The following is an 18791-nucleotide window of genomic DNA, read 5'->3' as shown; positions in this document are numbered from 1 at the left end:
CCACAGTTCGGGCCATATTGTTAGTTGCCATAGTAGCACGAGGTTTCAGGAGTATCTTGTGAGAACCCCCCACACAAGTCCTCTTATACTCGCTCAGTAGAAGGGATATGAAGCAAGCACCCATCACTGTCTCCAGACTAATTGTATGGTGTGGAGGAGATGGCATTAATATATTTCTTCAGATAAGATAAGGTTTGCATGCTCATTAAAACTAAAGGTTATTCTGCTTTCATACCATATACTTTTACTGAAGAATGATTATGTGGGTTACAAGTCTCTTGCTTCCTTCCTACGCCAGTTCCTACAGCACATCCCTCACTCATCAGTCCCAAACATTTGAACCCCTTCCATGTGCCAGATGCTGTGCTGAGGGTTAGGGCAAGAGAGATACAAGATAGAGTTTCTGACAAGTTGTCTTCAAATCCAGTTATATCACATATTTAATACAAGCTATACCTTGTTTTATAGTAGGAAATAATAGTTTGCATCTCGCTGGCAGTTTCAAAGCCAGAAGAACATCATAAATAGAGGCAGACCCCTGGCTCACCCACATGTATGTTACTTTAAGAACATTTTATCAGTATCCTCACATGACCCCCCCAAATAACTATTTGTAACATAGTCCGGATGTATTTAAATGTATGTAGGAACTTGGTTCCTCTTAAACCTTTTGTCATATTGTTGTATTGTGGGTTTGCCATGAGACTCCCTCGTATCTAAACTTTCATATACTCTCTTTGGAACAAAACTGTAAGACTATTTCCAGTTTTAATACTCAGTGAACCTGTGAATCCTTGTGATCCCAGAATTTCTTACTCTTTTTCTCACTTCCATGTATTACCTTCTGTTTCCTCCTTTGCCTGTATAATTCTCAAGGACAACACAAGACACAGTGGTTGTAGAAAAGACCCAAAACATTATATAATGTTTATCATTGGACCGCATGTACAACAAAACTTAAGGCGATTAATATTAGAACTTCAACTGCTTTTTCAAAACGGCTAAACTCATTGTAATCAAAGTAAGCTACTTTCTGACAAATTTACTTGATACAAGAGCTTGGGTAACTCGAGAGGTGGTTGGGTTATGGGGTTAATATGCTTCATTTTCACTTCTGCTCATAATCCAAGGGCAACAAACAAAAACGGCTTCATTTTACCATTAGTGGCATTACTGGAAGGTTCACTGAAGAAACAAAGTCATCTTTAGTGTTACTGCTGCTTGCATCCACTCCCACATTTTTCCTGTGTTCCAGAAGCTGAGATTATGCAAATAGATAAACAATATGTAGGAGACAACTAACATCCGTTATACAGGAAACACAGTGAAACCAATTGCTTTCTTACAAGCTCCCGTCTAATAAATACCATAGCACCAGGAAATCTTGAAGTGACTTCAACTTTGTCTGTCTGAGCTACCAAGAGCTTAGTACATTCTGTGGCTGTGTTCACTTTAACTAATTTTATAGTGAGATGTCATAGAAGGGGCACAGCTCCAATGCCATGATGTTCTACGTATCTAAAAAGAGGTCAGGATCTTCATGAAATTGAAGTGTTATAAAAGAAAATACATATTCTATTTATAGTTTGCAGAAAACAAGTGTCTGGAAACAATATGTGGTCATTAGCCTGGAGTAACAAGCTAGTATTAATAAAAATGCTAATATATCTTGAGCACTTCCTATATTCCAGACACTACGCTATATCTTTTATAGACATCATCTCATTTAATTCTCAACACTCTGAAGCAGGATGTGTATCGCTTTCATTTTACAGAAGATAAGATTGCTAGGGAGTTTCCCCAAACGTTACAGGTAGTAAGTATTAGAACACATGAACCTTAACAGCCTGTTTCCAGATTTCCACTATCCGTCACTCCATTCCATCACCTACAAGAACAAAGAGAAATTAATCCAATAAAGAGGCACTGACTCTGACAGTAATGGCGTACCATTACTGCAACCTTTAAACCTTCACTCTGTTAAGCTATGTTGCTTGTAGTTTTAATTTTGCGAACTTCTGTGCTTAAGTTTCATGCTAAAACTCAGGTGCATGTGATTATATCAGTAAGCTCTATAAATAACAGGAACAGAAGGAGGAGGTGAGGCTGGAAAAATCAAGCAAAAATGAAAGTATGGGTGAGTTTATATGTCGTGCTGGGGCATTGAAGCAATGCCCTACTAGTCAATCTTTCTTGTCCACGCTGAAGTGTTCATTCATTGTGCCTTGGCTACCCAAGACACGGAACAAAAAAGGAGCATCTGCCTAGAACACAACTTTTAAGTTATTAAAAGCCTAAGTAGTTCATGATACTTACGTGTTTTTTAAATTTTTTTATTGTTTATATATGTTTGAGAGACAGAGAGGGACAGAGTACGAGTGGGGGAGGGGCAGAGAGCGAGAGGGAGACACAGAATCCGAAGCAGGCTCCGGGCTCTGAACTGTCAACACAGAGCCCAAGGTAGGACTCAAACTCACGAACTGTGAGATCATGACCTGAGCTGAAGCCAGGTGCTCACCCTACTGAGCTACCCAGGCGCCCCTGATGCTTATGTATTTTTTAGATTTTATATGATTACATATGAATATAATGCAAAATCTGAAAAAGAAAAAGAAAAATAGAAAAATCGCAAAAGTAACTATAAATACCATGCTTGGAATGAGTTGCTCAGGAGATGATCCCAGGCATTGCATGGTTGTGATTTCAAACTTTAACTACTTCACTTAAAATTACTTATCGGGCCCCCATTATGTGTAAGACAGTCTTGCTTTGGAATTGGTGATACAGCAGAAGCAAAATGAATACCTGTTTTTATAGATCTTACATACTCTTTCCTTAGAAGCTCCATTGTGGAAAAGTTTGAAAAGTAGCCCACAGCCAATGGTTAATTGATATGGGAGTACAAGGCCTAGCCCTCCTATGAGTGAGGTACGAGATAGGCTTTAGAAAATATTCTCTAGAGAGGGAGCAGGAATAAAGTGAAGAGACAGACAAGGGTCTATAGCAATAGTCCAAGTGGAGAATGATGCATTTTAGACGAGGGACATGACAATGAAGACAGATAATTTTAGGATGTTTCCAAAATACAATCAATGGAAATGGGTAATGGATTCAATTCAGGGATGAGAAAGAGATTATCTCCAACAAATTCCAGGGTTTGGGCATGATGAATTTGGAGGAAGTTATTGAATTTTCTGAGATCTAAAGTATTGGTGGAAAATTAAGGATATGAGGAAAAGATTATGTTTGAAATGTCTAAATGCGTCTTTGATAAGATGGTAATTAGATATGCAAGTCACGCTGAGAGGTCTGGGCTAACAATGACCATGTGGAGTGTGTTGCATGTAGTCAGTGTGTAAAGCAGAGAGGGGGGCAAAGATTACTTAATGGGGAAGATGCTGCAGCTACATCATCCACTTCCCCCTTATCAGTTGGGGCACCCATTGCCAAGCACTGTGTTGGATGGCCCACAGCTGTCCTCTTCCTCAGAGAATTGCCCTCAGCTGATAAGAGCCACCTCTCCTTGAGATCCATCCCTTCTTCGATGAAGAGTAGCCCACAGCCAATGGTTAATTGATATGGGAGTACAAGGCCCAGCCCTCCTGCCTCAAAGGGAGACAATTCTGGGGTACCCTTCAGAATTTTTTGATTCCTGTGAGATCAGGCAGAGGCTAGACTTCAGCTTCAAGAACATAGTTGCTTAGCCTTCTTCCATGACCTATTCTGCTTCCCTTGCTGTCTTAGAGAATTCTCCTTGGAGAGTACCCCAATAAAACATTTGTCTACAAGGCCCATTCTCCAGCTCCACGTGGGTGAAACCTGTTCTAAGGCAACTATAAAGAAAGTACAAAGGAGAGACTTCTCATGAAAATGTCCACAGGGACCCAGGAAATAATGTAGATGAGTAAAAGGAAGTGTAGTCTATGGTGGATCAAATTTCACATCATCAAGGGACGTTTCAGTGGTGGTCAGGACAAAAACAAACAAACAAAAAACAGATTAAAATGAATTGATCTGGGTAGACAGAACTGGTTACAATAAGTGCACATGATTGTTTTGAGAAACTTGCCCCGATAGAAAATAAAGAAATGAGTCTCTAGGGAACTGGCATCTTTAGTGTGTATTATTTGTTCTTTTTGCAGAAGTTTTGTTAAGTTATAATTTTATGTTTATTTATTATTGGTGTATTTGTATGTTACATACTCCACATTTTACATTGTCCCATAATATTTGAATTTCAGGAGGATACAGAAGATAGAGAACGTGAAGACCCTGGAGATTTAATATTCAAGGCACAAGAGAAGCAGAGCTCCTAATAAGGCAGGAAGTGATAGCATACAGAAAAGTGGAGAGATAAGGTTCTGGTAAGTTTAAGAACATAGCCTCTTTGGAAAAGAGGCAAGTGAAAAAGACGTACAAGACCAGGAGAATCCTGTTAGACGAGACAGTCCATTGTTCAGTTTTCCCCAGGTTCAGGATAGTTGCTGACAGAGAGCTCATATTCAGTAAATGTTTGGCAAATTAATAGCAGAATTAATTAAATGTGACAATAAGAAAAGACGTCCTATTTTGCAGCAATACCATTCACCTCAAGGTGAGTCTAGGAAGTTGATGATTTAATCTATTCAGCTGTGATTAACAGTCGCAGCCCTGTTTGCAAAAGGATTGATGTTTGTATTCACAGTCTTGAAAAAAAATGCTGAAAACACATGACACTTCAGCTCCACAGTGATTCAAAGATTTAAAATATGGCCGTGTCAATATTAAGTCTTTCTCTTTCTTTCATTCTCATGGAATCTTTAGGAGTCCATTCACATTGAATGTCTACTAGTTACTTTAACTCATGATGTTTTCTATTTCTCTCCTGTTTCTTCATTCCAGAACCCACAACCCTCTTGCCATCATTTCACTTACACACACACACACACACACACACACACACACAGGACCCACCTTCTTCATCCAGCACTCTTCCCACTCACTTACTTAACTTTCTTCCAGGAAGCTTTCACCTCTCCGCAATCTATGGTCCCAGGATATCTGATGCTATTCTAAGAATTTCAAATATCAAATTGTAAAATAATTGCCTAATAGATAAAGAGTACCTCCCCAGGTAGATTGTACATCCAAGAGGAGAGAGACCATATCCGTCTTGTCTGTCTCTGTATCTATGGGGCCTGGATGGTAACGTGTACCTAGCAAGCAACCATCCCACAAATACTTGTGTAATTAAACTAAATTGACTTCAAAGTACCAATAGCATTCTTGGTCATGAAAACACAAGTATAAAAACACTGATGCAAAATTATTGCAATCAACAAATATAAATAAAAATAACGATCGTCACAAGATTACATAATATTTAATTAAAAAAACAAGAACTTCTCGCACAAATAATATTAACTGGCAATGTGTGGGATTATTAAAACAGTACAATTTCAAAAGAAATAAAAATTTTGAGGTACTTCTTGTTTAATCCATATTCTGCAGATTTTTATTCTAAAGCAATTCAACTGTAGGTCTAGATGGGTTGTTGACCTTTTGATAACATTGATGAGATGATGAACCCTGGGAAAAGAGCTAACAGCACTTCACAGGAAGATGAATCCAATAGGCTGACGGGTTTTGGAGGCTCTTCAGTAGACTCTGTGTCACCAACATCTGCCACCACCAGAAGGATGGCAGCATTTATAAAAATGGCCCTATAGGCCAAACCACGATAATCGTAGCCTTAATAACACATGGTATAAGGAGTGCAAGGTCAATTCAAAGAACAGAGTCAAGCTCCTGAGTTTGAATGTCCTTATCTGCACATGACCTTTTATATGTTCAGTAGTGACTGAAGCAAACCAGAGGCACACCTGGCGTCCTAATGGTATGGCCTGAATAACCCATCATTTCTAAATTCTTCTCCGTTTCCTTCCTTCAGACAGTTCAGCAGGTCCACACTGTATCTCTCTGACACCCTAACGTGACAACTCTATTTTGATTATTTGCTTATATTCTTGTCTCACATAAGAAACTATGAGCTACTTCAGGGCACAGACCCTAGGTTACCCATCTCCATACCCCATCGTCTCACCAAGTGTCAGGTACATGGTAGGTACTTTAGTATTTGCTGAATGAATTAATGGATGGATGGATGGATGGATGGATGGACAGATGGATGAAGTTTCACAAGAAATGCATTGACTGATCTGAATACTCTAAATAAAGAAACTTCTTTATACTAGATAACTCATATTAACTACCTTCTATGGTTAAATTCTGCCAATTAAATTATTTGCCCACAATGGATTGGGGCAATCCACCACCAGTTTTCAAAGGATCACATGTATCCAGCTCACCCACTTTGAGTGGTTTCTTAATGATATCTGAGATCGCAGAATCAGTTTACAGTTTAGAACACCTATTTGATTAGAGGTACAAGGGAAATAATGTAATGCATAATCTGGCAAACAATTTTGTTGTCTTAGGGCCAAAATTGTTCTACAACCAAAAGGTCATTCTCTCCTCTTATATTTTAACAGGTATTGATTAGCTGGCATGAACTCCACCTATGGGACCTCCTCAATGTTTCCAAATGTTTGAAGAGCAATTAAGGATCTAGATGGCCAACATCCTTTATGAATTAGTGATATACATACATTTTATACTTAAGAATCAAGTAATGCTAAGAATACTGTGTCACTCAAAGGCATCATTGCTATCATTGTGGGTGTGTTACAATAATTTTTTTTTATCTGGATAATAGCACATTTAGGTAACAGTATTACCGCATGCTCCTGGACCTTAGTACTAAGAGGAAAGTAAGAGGTAGATATTTGGGCAGCTTTAACTAAACAACTTAGGCACCTCAGTAAGCTTTAAGTATATTTACATAAAAGTAATTAGAGAGATTGTTTAAAAGCTCAAAGTTTTTATACAAATAAGACAAATTCCTTTAAGAATAAAAACCATATTGCTTAGAATCTTAATGTGACTAATAACTGACAGCAAAAAAAAAAAATGCCCAGAATCAAGATACATATCACTATTGTCAAATTTTACTCAATAAGTTTACCTCAGTCTACTTTCTATTAATTTATTAAAGAAATATTCCTTCAGATTCTGACATTCCGATTAGAGCACAGATTCCTTTCCAACCTAGCTACTACATTTACATCACCAAATTTGGCTAAGCATAGTTCTTTCTTACAAACAACTTCCCCTCCAGAGGCATTCACACTATCAGGTTTTGCTAGAATTTATTCATAGAGCCCTTTCAGTCTGTCATCATCTTCGACAACCTCACTGACAAGGCAGCGCCTTCTGGCAAAAAAAGAAAAATGTTTTAATTTAAGAAGTAGGATGTGTGAGACATCAGACACATATGCGCACTATATTGTTTACAAATATAATATGAAGTCTGTAGCATAGCTTTTTATGCATCCCACGGAATTGTAGTTCTATCACATTTTCTCAGTGGCGATGTATCAAACCCAAACTCATCTATCAGTTGGCACAGAAGTGACGACAGTAGAGTTCACATGTCGGGTACAGTGAATCTCATTCTTCTGCTGACTTTGAACTATGAAAAACCTTTATCAATGTCCAGAACTATTGAGGGACTAATAATTGTTGGGCAGTCTTTTGTTACTCAAGAAATAGACACAGCCCCAATTTGGCCTTTCCAATAATTAGTATTTTATTTCTTGATCTGGTAACTCGTTTACTCATTTAGGAGCCAAACTTCTGTCATAGAAATTCTGCCTAATGTTGAGAATACAGAAATAAACAAGACAAGACATTTAAGGAATTTATAATCACTACGTATATCTCTTGAAAAACAAGGTTGTTTGGTAAATCTATGCCTTTTTATATGTCATGCCCTCTACCCAAAAAAACCTCCCATCTTGTTTTTATTTGACTTCCATCACTGTCATAGAAAACTCAATCTGTGTGTTCTTTCTTCTGGATCATTTACCTTACTATCAGTCTGATGTCTCCCTTTTTATGATCCCATGATACCCCTCATAGCCACCTCTCTCGGAGCACCTACCTGAAGTGTATACTCACCTGTCTGTCCAACTCACTAGGATACAAGCTCATTCAGGGCAGGGATTATGCTTTATTTCTCTTTTTATGATAAGTGTTCAGTTTATATAATATGTATGCGTTAATGAATGAACGTATTAATGAATTAATAAATCTTATTGAAGTAGGCCTAAAATAAGCCACCGTAATAACAAATGCTAAGTCCGATAGTAACGAAAGGTCAGGGTTCTGTGGATGATGACTGATGAAATTACCTGGATCTGCTGATGTGCCTAAGTAGGTTGTGTATGAGGCAGACAAGGAAACTCTCCTCAGATGGTGTGATGCTCAAGTTGAGACTTACCAGTTGATTCAGAGATTGGCCGGACAGGAAGGTCTATGAATGAATGTCACAATCAGAAAACTCTAAGGGAAAACAGGATAAAACAGTTATTGGCATATGAGGGACTAGCTGGGAATGGTGTTAGATACTAACCCAGGAGGTGCATCAGAATGGAATTTATGTCCTGCGTATGAGATTCCATTTTGTGTGTTTAGTGGAGGAGACAAGGACCAGGAGCAGACCTCCAGCTGACAGAGGAAGAACAGCCCTATAGGTAGACTGGTAAGAAACATTATCAAAGCAAGAGAATAAAATGAGGAAAAGCATATAATGGAAGCCAAGCAAAGAAGTGGTCATCGGCACCAAATGTCCTAAAACAAAGAGGACCAACACGAGACACGTCAAGGAGACTGCATAGTCAACAGGCTGTCGGTGACCTGAGGGAGAACAATCCTTGGCTTATAGAGGGCTGGAGACAGGTTAGAGCAGAGTGAAGACTGAAAGGCATCAGAGGAAACTATTTAAAACCTTCGACATGAAAGAAGTTGAGGGAAAGCCAGCTGGGGACGATCTGGTGTTGAGACCGGCTTTTTACTATCAAAAGACTTGAGCCTGTTTATAGACTGAAGGGAAGGTGTCAGTGGAAAAAAAAAAGGAGCTGGAAATATAGCAACAGAGAGGATAATTTATCAAACAAGGTGCTAAAAGAGACGGCATTTAACGCAAAATGGAAGAATGATTTTTTGGACAGGAGGGAGGATATGGTTTCCTCTGAGACTAAGATAAAAGGCTAAGAGACAGGTGCAAATGTAGATAAGTGTGTGGGAAGAGAGTTGATAGAGTTTTCCCCTGATAGATTCTCTTTTCTCCATGAAATATGAAGCAAGAGTTACAGACAGAGGAGGGCGGAGGCAGAAGTGAGCACTGAAGAGGCTTTAGGGCTGATGGTGAAGGGTGGAATGAATAGCTGTGGGGGAAAGAAAGAAAGAAAGAAAGAAAGAAAGAAAGAAAGAAAGAAAGGAAGAAAGAATTCTGAGAACAAGGGGAAGGATGATCAAGCGGCACTGGGGACTCAGCCTACACCGAGAATGCTGTCAACGCAAGTGGCGCCACCCCGTGTGGCACTGGGGTTTCCTCCGGCAGCAGGTGGGAGCCTGGGTTTGGAGTAGAGAAGACTTGCATTGATGCACAGATGACACTTGACCAGGTAAGGGGGCTAGAAGGAGAAAAGAGGTTGCTGAAAGAAAGGTAACAAATGAGACAAACCATAGACAGAAGGCCATATAATTTGCCGTCCACACTAAATACACTTGAATATCGAAGGTGGCACTATTAAGAATACTCCCAGGACAATAGCTATGAACCAGAGCACGTATCAGAAATTATGTGAAAAGCATAACGTTAAAATGAGGTGATCCAGAACAAAAATTATATTGGTTGTCTAGATGAAATGACATGGCCTTCAGTGAGGTGTGAAGAATTGGGAAAAAATAAGAGGGTAAGGAATATTGGTTTCATTTTTAGAAAAGGAGCACCCTCTAAGATGGACAAGTGTGGATCTGGGAGTGATTTGCTAGTAGAGCAAACGTGACGAGGGTACCAAAGGATTTTGAGGTAAGAGTGCTTAAAATCAGTGTCTGCATTAACATGTGATTTGATGGATTCAGTGTAAGAATAGAATTCAGCGCGAGGTGCCACGGTCTTCAAAGCTTCGGAGTTAGAGCCTGTGATGGTGGTAAACGACACATACCAGAAAGCATGGCAAGATGCCGGACCAAGGGAAGTAAGGATTTGGGAACCTACGAGAGCAGTCTCCTAGTACCCAGTGAGAGAAATGTCATCCTCAGTGTCTCCCAGGACATAATGCCAGAGATGCCAGCTTTAACCATCTGCTGAGCACGGAGAACACAAAGGCCACCGGCCAAATAAGATTGTTCTATCCTCTTACTCTCCTTCTCCACCCTTTGATTCAGTACAGGAGGGAAAAAAGAAGCTACTAAGTGGCTAAAGAGGTCAGCTTCAAAAATACGGTAGAGAACAAAACGATCACCTTCCACTTCCTTTTCCTACCACAAGTCTGTTTCGAGGGAACCATTGTTTCTGACACTTGTATCTTGGATCATTCCTATCCATAAAGTTAAAATGACATTTTCAATTGCTTCATAGCATTATCTAAAGTATGAAATGAGTTTATTTATGTCAAACACTTAGATTTGCACAGTATTATGCAGGTGTTAACATTTATCAGCATGACCACCACCATCATCATCATCAGCATCATCATCATGCCATTAGAAGTTGAACGTGGAATCTAAAAGCCTTTCCCTCTTGGGGCGCCTGGGGCTCAGTCGGTTAAGCATCCGACTCGTGTTTTCAGCTCGTGTTTCAGATCATGATCTCACATTTCATGAGTTCCAGTCCCCGTCAGGCTCTGCATGGACAGTGCTGAGCCTGCTTGGGATTCTCTCTCCCTCTCTCTCTCTCTCTCTCTGCCCTCCCCCCTTCTATCTCCGAATAAATAAACTTTAAAAAAATAAAAAAATGAAAGCCTTTCCCTCTGACTTTTAATCTAAAATGTTGCATGCTATACATGTAGGGGACTGTATTTGGATGTGCTGTGAAAACTAAAAGCCAATGTAGAAAGGGCTAGAAGAAAAGGCAGCAAGAGAATAGACTAGAAGGAAGGAAGTCGAGAACAGACTGACAAGTGCTTCGGGCTCACTTGACCGGAAGGTTTCTTGTTTAAGTGGACACTAATGAAGGTTCTATGTAAATAGCTCACCACAGTGCAAGTGTATATGGGCAAAACTTTCACCAGAGCAGTACCTGTAACAGCACGTACAGGTACAGTGCAGTGAAATGTTTTATTGTTTCCCCAAAATCTCTCTCTTCTTTGTAAAACAACTACATGTTCCCAATACCACTGATGCTGGGTTTGCCATGTGACATGTCTGGAATGTAAGGAATATGAACGGCTGTGACTTGTATCACATAGGAACACGCCCATTCAAAAACATCACAAGTTTTGAATATTTGAATAACAAATGGCTGAAATATTCCTAAAGTTAATTTTTTTTAAAGATACTATAGGGGCTCCTGGCTTAGTTGGCTAGGCATCTGACTTTGGCTCAGGTCGTGATTTCATGGTTTGTGGGTTCGAGCCCCACATCAGGCTCTGTGCTGACAGCCTGCTTCAGATTCTGTGTCTCCCTCTTTCTCTGACCCTCCCCTGCTCATGCTCCGTCTCTCAAAAACAGATGAAACAGGGGCGCCTGGGTGGCGCAGTCGGTTAAGCGTCCGACTTCAGCCAGGTCACGATCTCGCGGTCCGTGAGTTCGAGCCCCGCGTCAGGCTCTGGGCTGATGGCTCAGAGCCTGGAGCCTGTTTCCGATTCGGTGTCTCCCTCTCTCTCTGCCCCTCCCCCGTTCATGCTCTGTCTCTGTCGCAAAAATAAATAAACGTTGAAAAAAAATTTAAAAAAAATAGATGAAACATTAAAAAAATTTTTAATAAAAAAAAGATACCATAAACTCAGAGACTGAAGAACTCAACAAGCACCAAGTAATAAGAACACAAAGAAAACCAGGACAGGTATTATCATAATCAATATTTGGGTAAACTGAAACATTTTGTTCATGTTCTAATTTCTTTAAATGCTAATTAACCTTACACTAAAACTAGTAAATATTATTATAATAGCAAAAAGTGGGAGGAAGGAAGTACACTGGTATAAGGTTAGTATATATGTGTAAAGTGGTATAATATTACTTTCAGCATGGAGTGGCAAATTAAAATATGGACTGTAATCCTTAGAGAAGCTATTAAAATCACAAACATAAATATATCTAATAAATCAATGGAGGAATAAAATGGGACACTAAAAAAAAATCTGAAGGAGACAAGAAAATAAGGTAAGAAAAGGAAATAGCAAATGTAGTAAGTAGAAAACAAACAACAAGGGGCTCCTGGGTGGCTCAGTTGGTTGAGAGGCCAACTCTAGCTCAGGTCATGATCTCATGGTTCCTGAGTTTGAGCCCCGGGTCGGGCTCTGTGCTGAGAGCTCAGAGCCCGGAACCTACTTCGGATTCTGTGTCTTCCTCCCTCCCTCCCCTCCCTCACTCGTGCTCTGCCTCTATCTCTGTCTCTTTCAAAAATAAACATTAAATAATTTTAAAGAAAAAAAAAATAAAACCAAATTGCAAGACATAGACCCTAACACAACCATGACAAAAATTACATTAATTAAAATGGTCTAAACATGACAATTAAAAATAAGACCCATATCTATGCTCTAAAGGAAACCCACAACACATATATAAATGCAGATAAATTAAAAATAAAAGGGTGAATAAATATATACTACGCATATAAATTATTAATATATAGTAAACACCAGTTTAAGAAAGTTGGAGAGGCTATATTAATATCAGATAAGGTAAGCCTCAAACCAAAAAATAATTCAAAAACTAAATTCTTCAGTGAAACACAAAATCCCTAAGAATCCTGACAATAGCATTAAGAATGGTATAGAAGAAAGGATGTGCATTGCTGTAAGTTTATCTTATGTGAAATAGTATCACATTATTTGAAAAAAAAGTGATAAATTAAGATGCATACTGTACTATTTGTAGCGACTAATAAATAACATTATATCTCATAAGCCAGTAGAGGAGATAAAGTAGAATTAATAAAACAATAAAATAAGCCAATAAAAAATTAACAGATGGGGGGAAGGATAGGTTAGGAAATAGAAAACAAATAATGAGATAGTATAGAGTTAAATAAAACTGTGTCAAGATACATTGAATTTGAAAGTAAAAATATGTTAACTATAAATAAGAATCAAATGTGGCTTATCCAGAATTAATCCACATTAAATGTAAAGACACAGAAAGACTAAATAATAATAAAGGTGGAGCAGATATATATCATTACCAATCAAATACATCTCATAAAAAGGCATATTACTAAAGCTGAGGAGTAATATGTCATAATGATAGAAAAATCAATTCCTTAATAATAATTCTAAATGTGCCTGCACCTAATGACAGAATTTCAAAATGAAGTGAAGCATAAACTAAAAAGTACTGAAAGGAAAAATGGAAAAATCCATAATTTTAACTAGAGATTTCAAAACAATTATCTTGGCTATTGATAGAACTCAGTAGACAGAAAATCATATTTATGGAAACAGGAAGATATCAACTAAATTGACCTAATTGGCACCAACAGGGCATTATACCAACCATGGTTGAATGTACATTGTTTTCACATGCATATGGAATCCTCCAAGATCGATCATAAGCTGGACTATAAAATAAATTCTAATAAACTAAATTCAATAAATTAAAAGTAATAAATTCCATTGTATTAAGTAAAACATTAACACAGAAATATCTGGGATGTCTCCAAAACAACACAATCTAAATCTCATGGATCAAATATGAATCACAAAGAAAGTTAAAAAATTTTTTGAAAGAATTACAAAGACAATAAAAAAAGATACTACAAGTTGTGGGATTATATGTCAGCAGTGACTGCAGAATAATTTATGGCTTCAAATGCATATCTTAGAAGAGAAGAAAGTTTTAAAATCAACAATTAAGCTTTTACCTTAGAAAAAAGAACAAACTCTATCAACTACGTAGAAGAAGGGAATAAAACAGATAAAATCAGAAATCAATGAAATAGAAAACAAAGAATAAGATCATGAAACTAACATTAAGATTTTTTGAAAAATCTTAATCTAAATTGATAATTTAAAAGGATTACAAATTTACATGATCAGTATGTAGATTAAACAAATGACATCACCACAGATCTTATAGACATGATTAATAGATACAGGGATGGGTGAATAATTTTGTAACAATAAATTCGACAACTTAAATAGAAAAATTTCTTGAAAGACTCACATAATCAAAACTAGTACAAAATAAATATGAAATCTAAATAACCTTATATCTTTAAAATATACACATATTTTTTTAAATGTTCACACACACACATACAACATTCAGGTCAAAGTTCTTAAATGATAAATTACATCAAATATTGAATTTAAAAATATCTATGTCACATTAAGGAAGGGGGAACATTTTTCCATGCAATACATAAGACCAATATTACCAAACAAAAATGTTTTAAGAAATATTTGCATAATAAATCTTTGTCAAATAAAATTAAACTAGGAATGCAAAGTTTTTTTACCATATGACAATCAATAGATTTCACAATATGGACAGAATAAATAAGGCAAAAGATATCAACGATCGTCCCAACAGATGCAGAAAAAAACACTTAAAGAAATGAATTCACACTCGTGTTAGCCAGAGGTAACCACTATTCGTATTGCTATCACTGATAATTAATGTTTTTCCTGCCCTTTAGCTTCCTATAACTTCATATAAATAAAAGTATATTGGCTGTATATTTGGCACCGGTATACATGATTTGTATATTAGATACAAAATATTTTGTTCGCTGTCTTATGGTCCTGTGTTCCAAGCTGCCGGAACAAATACCCTGAAACCCACTTTCACAACATGTTAATAATTAAGAAATATTATTCAAGACTACAATGGCTTCCATCACATTCTAGATCACCAATTTGTTTTTTTTTTTTTTTTTCAACGTTTTTTTTTTTTATTTTATTTTTGGGACAGAGAGAGACAGAGCATGAGCGGGGGAGGGGCAGAGAGAGAGGGAGACACAGAATCGGAAACAGGCTCCAGGTTCTGAGCCATCAGCCCAGAGCCCGACGCGGGGCTCGAACTCAGGGACCGCGAGATCGTGACCTGGCTGAAGTCGGACGCTTAACCGACTGCGCCACCCAGGCGCCCCTAGATCACCAATTTGTATCAGGAATCAGATGTGTGTTCAAGAATAAATATATTTGATGTTCAGTTCTGCACAATGTCACCAAAAATCCTTCAAATTTCCATTTCTGAGAATTGGCTTAATTTGGCGTAGCTAAAATAGAAATTAAAATGCTTCACCTATAAATTTGTTGATCCACTAAATGGTATAGTGTATGCAAATACTCAGCATTGGCCCAACATATATTTTAGTAAGGAGAAATCATTTCCCTCTTCTCTTCATATTTTCTCAAAGGAATGATCACCAACTTCTCTACCCAGTCACTAGTTGGGAAAGTCAGGTTAGCACTTCATAATGGATTGACTTTTTCACTTTGTGGAGGAAGGAGTAGATGCCAACACACGGTTCTTGCCTCTGTTTGCTTTTAGAAAGCCTGCAGTTAGGGACCAACGAGGATAATGCCAGCCTCTCATGTTGATCTACTAAGGATCCCTACATGGATCCTTTTTCATTAACAGGCCTGCTATCTACAAGAATGGCAAATAAAAAATAGTCACCATTGTTTCTTTATATTTTACTGCCATTTCTTTATATTATGAGTGCCTAGTTAAGACTATCAATAAATAAGGAAAATAAAGGTAGGGATTCATCACCAGGAGCTTCACTGAAAGTCAGGTAAGCTACCAGGATTGAGACCATACTATTAAGCTTCCATTTGGGCCAAACATGTGCTTTGTATGATGTGATTCTACCTGAGCCACCACTTCCTGGAAATAGGGACTCTGCCAAGAGATGACCAGAGTCTGACACACTCAAAAGACTCATTGAGACTGACCTTAAAATGAGATCATCTTTGCTGGGGGAATACCAGGTTATCAGGCATATCAACCAGCTGCATAGAGATTCTTATCTGTGAGTGAAAAGGAAATATAAGAATACATAAGGTAGGGGTGATATTATATCTGTCTAGAAGCGCATGTTGAAATATATACTATCAGTATAGAGAAAATTGGGGTGGAAAATAGAATATTTCATAGGCCATAGTGCTACCATTTTTACCCAATGACCTGGATAAAACACTGAATTTTCCTAAAATGAGACTTACATTAGATTAATGTAGAGCATAGTAGGTCTTGGAGCTGCACGTGAAAATACTTTTACGTAGATGCCCATTAGAAAAACCATTAGTCATGACTTACCTGTTTTGCCACACCAGTAAATAGCTACAAGGGCAGCAGTATCTGTCTCCTCCTCCTCCCCCTACACCACCACACACATACACACACACACACACACACACACACACACACACACGAGGGTGCAAATGATGGAGAGACATGAATATTTATGATAAGTACTATATACTGTAAAAGTTACTATTTTTCTTGAAAAGTAAAACTAGAAATTTTCCCACATGAAAATTGTTAACACTATACATAAACATATGAGAGTAATAAAATATCAAAGTATTTTTCCCCCTAATTGATAGGAAAGTCCACCAATCAGTGCACTTATGACCCACAGGAGTCAAAGATTAGATTTGGTCAAATTTGGACAGACGATAACAATATTGTATAATATTTCCAGAGTGAAAATTCCATTTTGTTTACTGGAAAATTCACACTGACATGGTCAAGATCTGTCTGCTAATATGTTCCCATCAAGAAGGACACTAACATTTCACAACAATCATGTGTTTATGTATTTTGTTTACAAAAATATATTTACAAAGACATACATTGAAAGGAAACATTTTGAATAAAGAAAAAAGTTGCTTCATTTATAGGTTTGACTGGGTTAAAATCCTTTCCTTATTTGAATTTCTTATCAAGGCAGATGAAATCAGTAACATAAAGATTTTGTGTCCTCGCACCTCTGATAATTAGGGGAGAGCTGATTGAGATACAGAGGATCTCCCAAATTAGTTTCATACTATATTTAATCTTTGTTCCCTACTTTAATCTCATTACTGGGGCGCCTGGGTGGCACAGTTGGTTAAGCGTCCGACTTCCAGGTCACGATCTCGCGGTCCGTGAGTTCGAGCCCCGCGTCGGGCTCTGGGCTGATGGCTCAGAGCCTGGAGCCTGTTTCCGATTCTGTGTCTCCCTCTCTCTCTGCCCCTCCCCCCGTTCATGCTCTGTCTCTCTCTGTCCCAAAAATAAATAAAAACGTTGAAAAAAAAATTTAAAAAAAAATAATCTCATTACTGTTACATAATCCACAAAACATAATTTGACTCAGGCTAGAACAAGAGGTAAAACTATATTATGGAGGGCAATAGAATTTGGGGAGGTCAAAGAGAAAAAAGAATTGCGGTCAAGAGCAAGTCAATTGAAACTACTGAAAATGTTCCCTGCGTTATATGATATCTGGTTATAGAACGTTAAAGTGAAGATTTGTTATGAAAGACAGTTTTGTACGTGTGACTCCACCATCTTATTAAAGGTCTTCGGGGGGTTAAAGCAAGCCTCCTTAATGCCTTCAGGCATTGGGCTCTGGTCTTGAAACAACACATTAATTAGATGAGTCAAAAAATTAGCCAATGACAGGAGCACGTGTGGGAGCCACCCCCCAACCCTTAGGCATATAAAAGGCCCCCTGCAGGGAGAAATCCACACCTAAGTGACACTTCTCTCCTTCTCTAGCCAAGCACAACCTCAACAGCCAACACCATGTGTGGAAGCTACTACGGAAACTCTTATGGAGGCTGCGGCTATGGAGGCTGCGGCTATGGAGGCTGCGGCTATGGAGGCTGTGGCTACGGAGGCTGCGGCTATGGAGGCTGTGGCTACAGAGGCTGTGGCTATGGAGGCTGTGGCTACGGAGGCTGTGGCTATGGAGGCTGTGGCTATGGAGGCTGCGGCTATGGAAGCTCTGGCTACAAAGGCTGTGGCTACAGAGGCTGTGGCTATGGAGGCTGTGGCTACAGAGGCCTGGGCTGTGGCTATGGCTCCTGCTATGGCTGTGGCTCTGGCTGTGGCTACTAGTAACGAGGGCACCGTGGGCGACTCTCACCCTCTACACCTGGACGTGGAATTCACCAATTCTGAGCCCCACACGTTCTGAGCCTTTCCCTTGGGTGACGATATCCTGCAGGATGAAAGTCTAGTAGGTCTGTTGCTGCCTACAGCCTAACCTACAGATTCCTAGATTTACCTCGTGGAGTGGAAGATGGCGAAATTCACCTGTGGCCCCACAGTTCCGCCCTCATCAGGATGATGGTGTCACAGCGACTGCCTTGATGATGTCCATGCTGGAGTTCGTTTCTCTGTTGGCCTAATAAAATTGTCCAGTCTGAACAGCAGCCCTGGTTTTTATGTCATTCATTTGCTGTCCCAGGTGTCTTCCTAACATATTTTGGTTTCAGTTTACAAGAAAGGTAACAATTATCTCCTTAGGGAGATAGTTTCCTGATATTCCTAGGTCAGCTTCTTGACCAATTCCATTGTCAATTATCTTAGGAAAGTAACTTATTTTTTGGAAGCTTCAGTTTCCTCCCCTGCTACTGAGGGAATAATCTTTTCACACTGCGTATCTCTTAACACCAAATGAGATATTATTTTATAAATTATAAGTTAAGTTTTGTGCGGTGCATCATAAATAATTAAGAAAA

The 18791-nt window shown here is 38.5% G+C and overlaps 1 protein-coding gene across 1 annotated transcript; it reads left to right on the top strand.

The window, feature by feature from the left end:
* Positions 1-17810: 17810 nt before the first annotated feature.
* Positions 17811-18482, top strand: LOC105260897 (keratin-associated protein 21-1-like). Its single transcript, XM_019839464.2, has one exon. The coding sequence runs from the start codon at positions 17851-17853 to the stop codon at positions 18163-18165; it is 315 nt and encodes a 104-aa protein (XP_019695023.2). The 5' UTR covers positions 17811-17850; the 3' UTR covers positions 18166-18482.
* Positions 18483-18791: the final 309 nt, after the last annotated feature.

The sequence above is a fragment of the Felis catus genome, chromosome C2 (genome assembly GCF_018350175.1).
Source record: "Felis catus isolate Fca126 chromosome C2, F.catus_Fca126_mat1.0, whole genome shotgun sequence".
NCBI classification, from domain to species: Eukaryota; Metazoa; Chordata; class Mammalia; order Carnivora; family Felidae; genus Felis; species Felis catus.
This window is presented reverse-complemented; position numbering and strand designations above follow the sequence as displayed.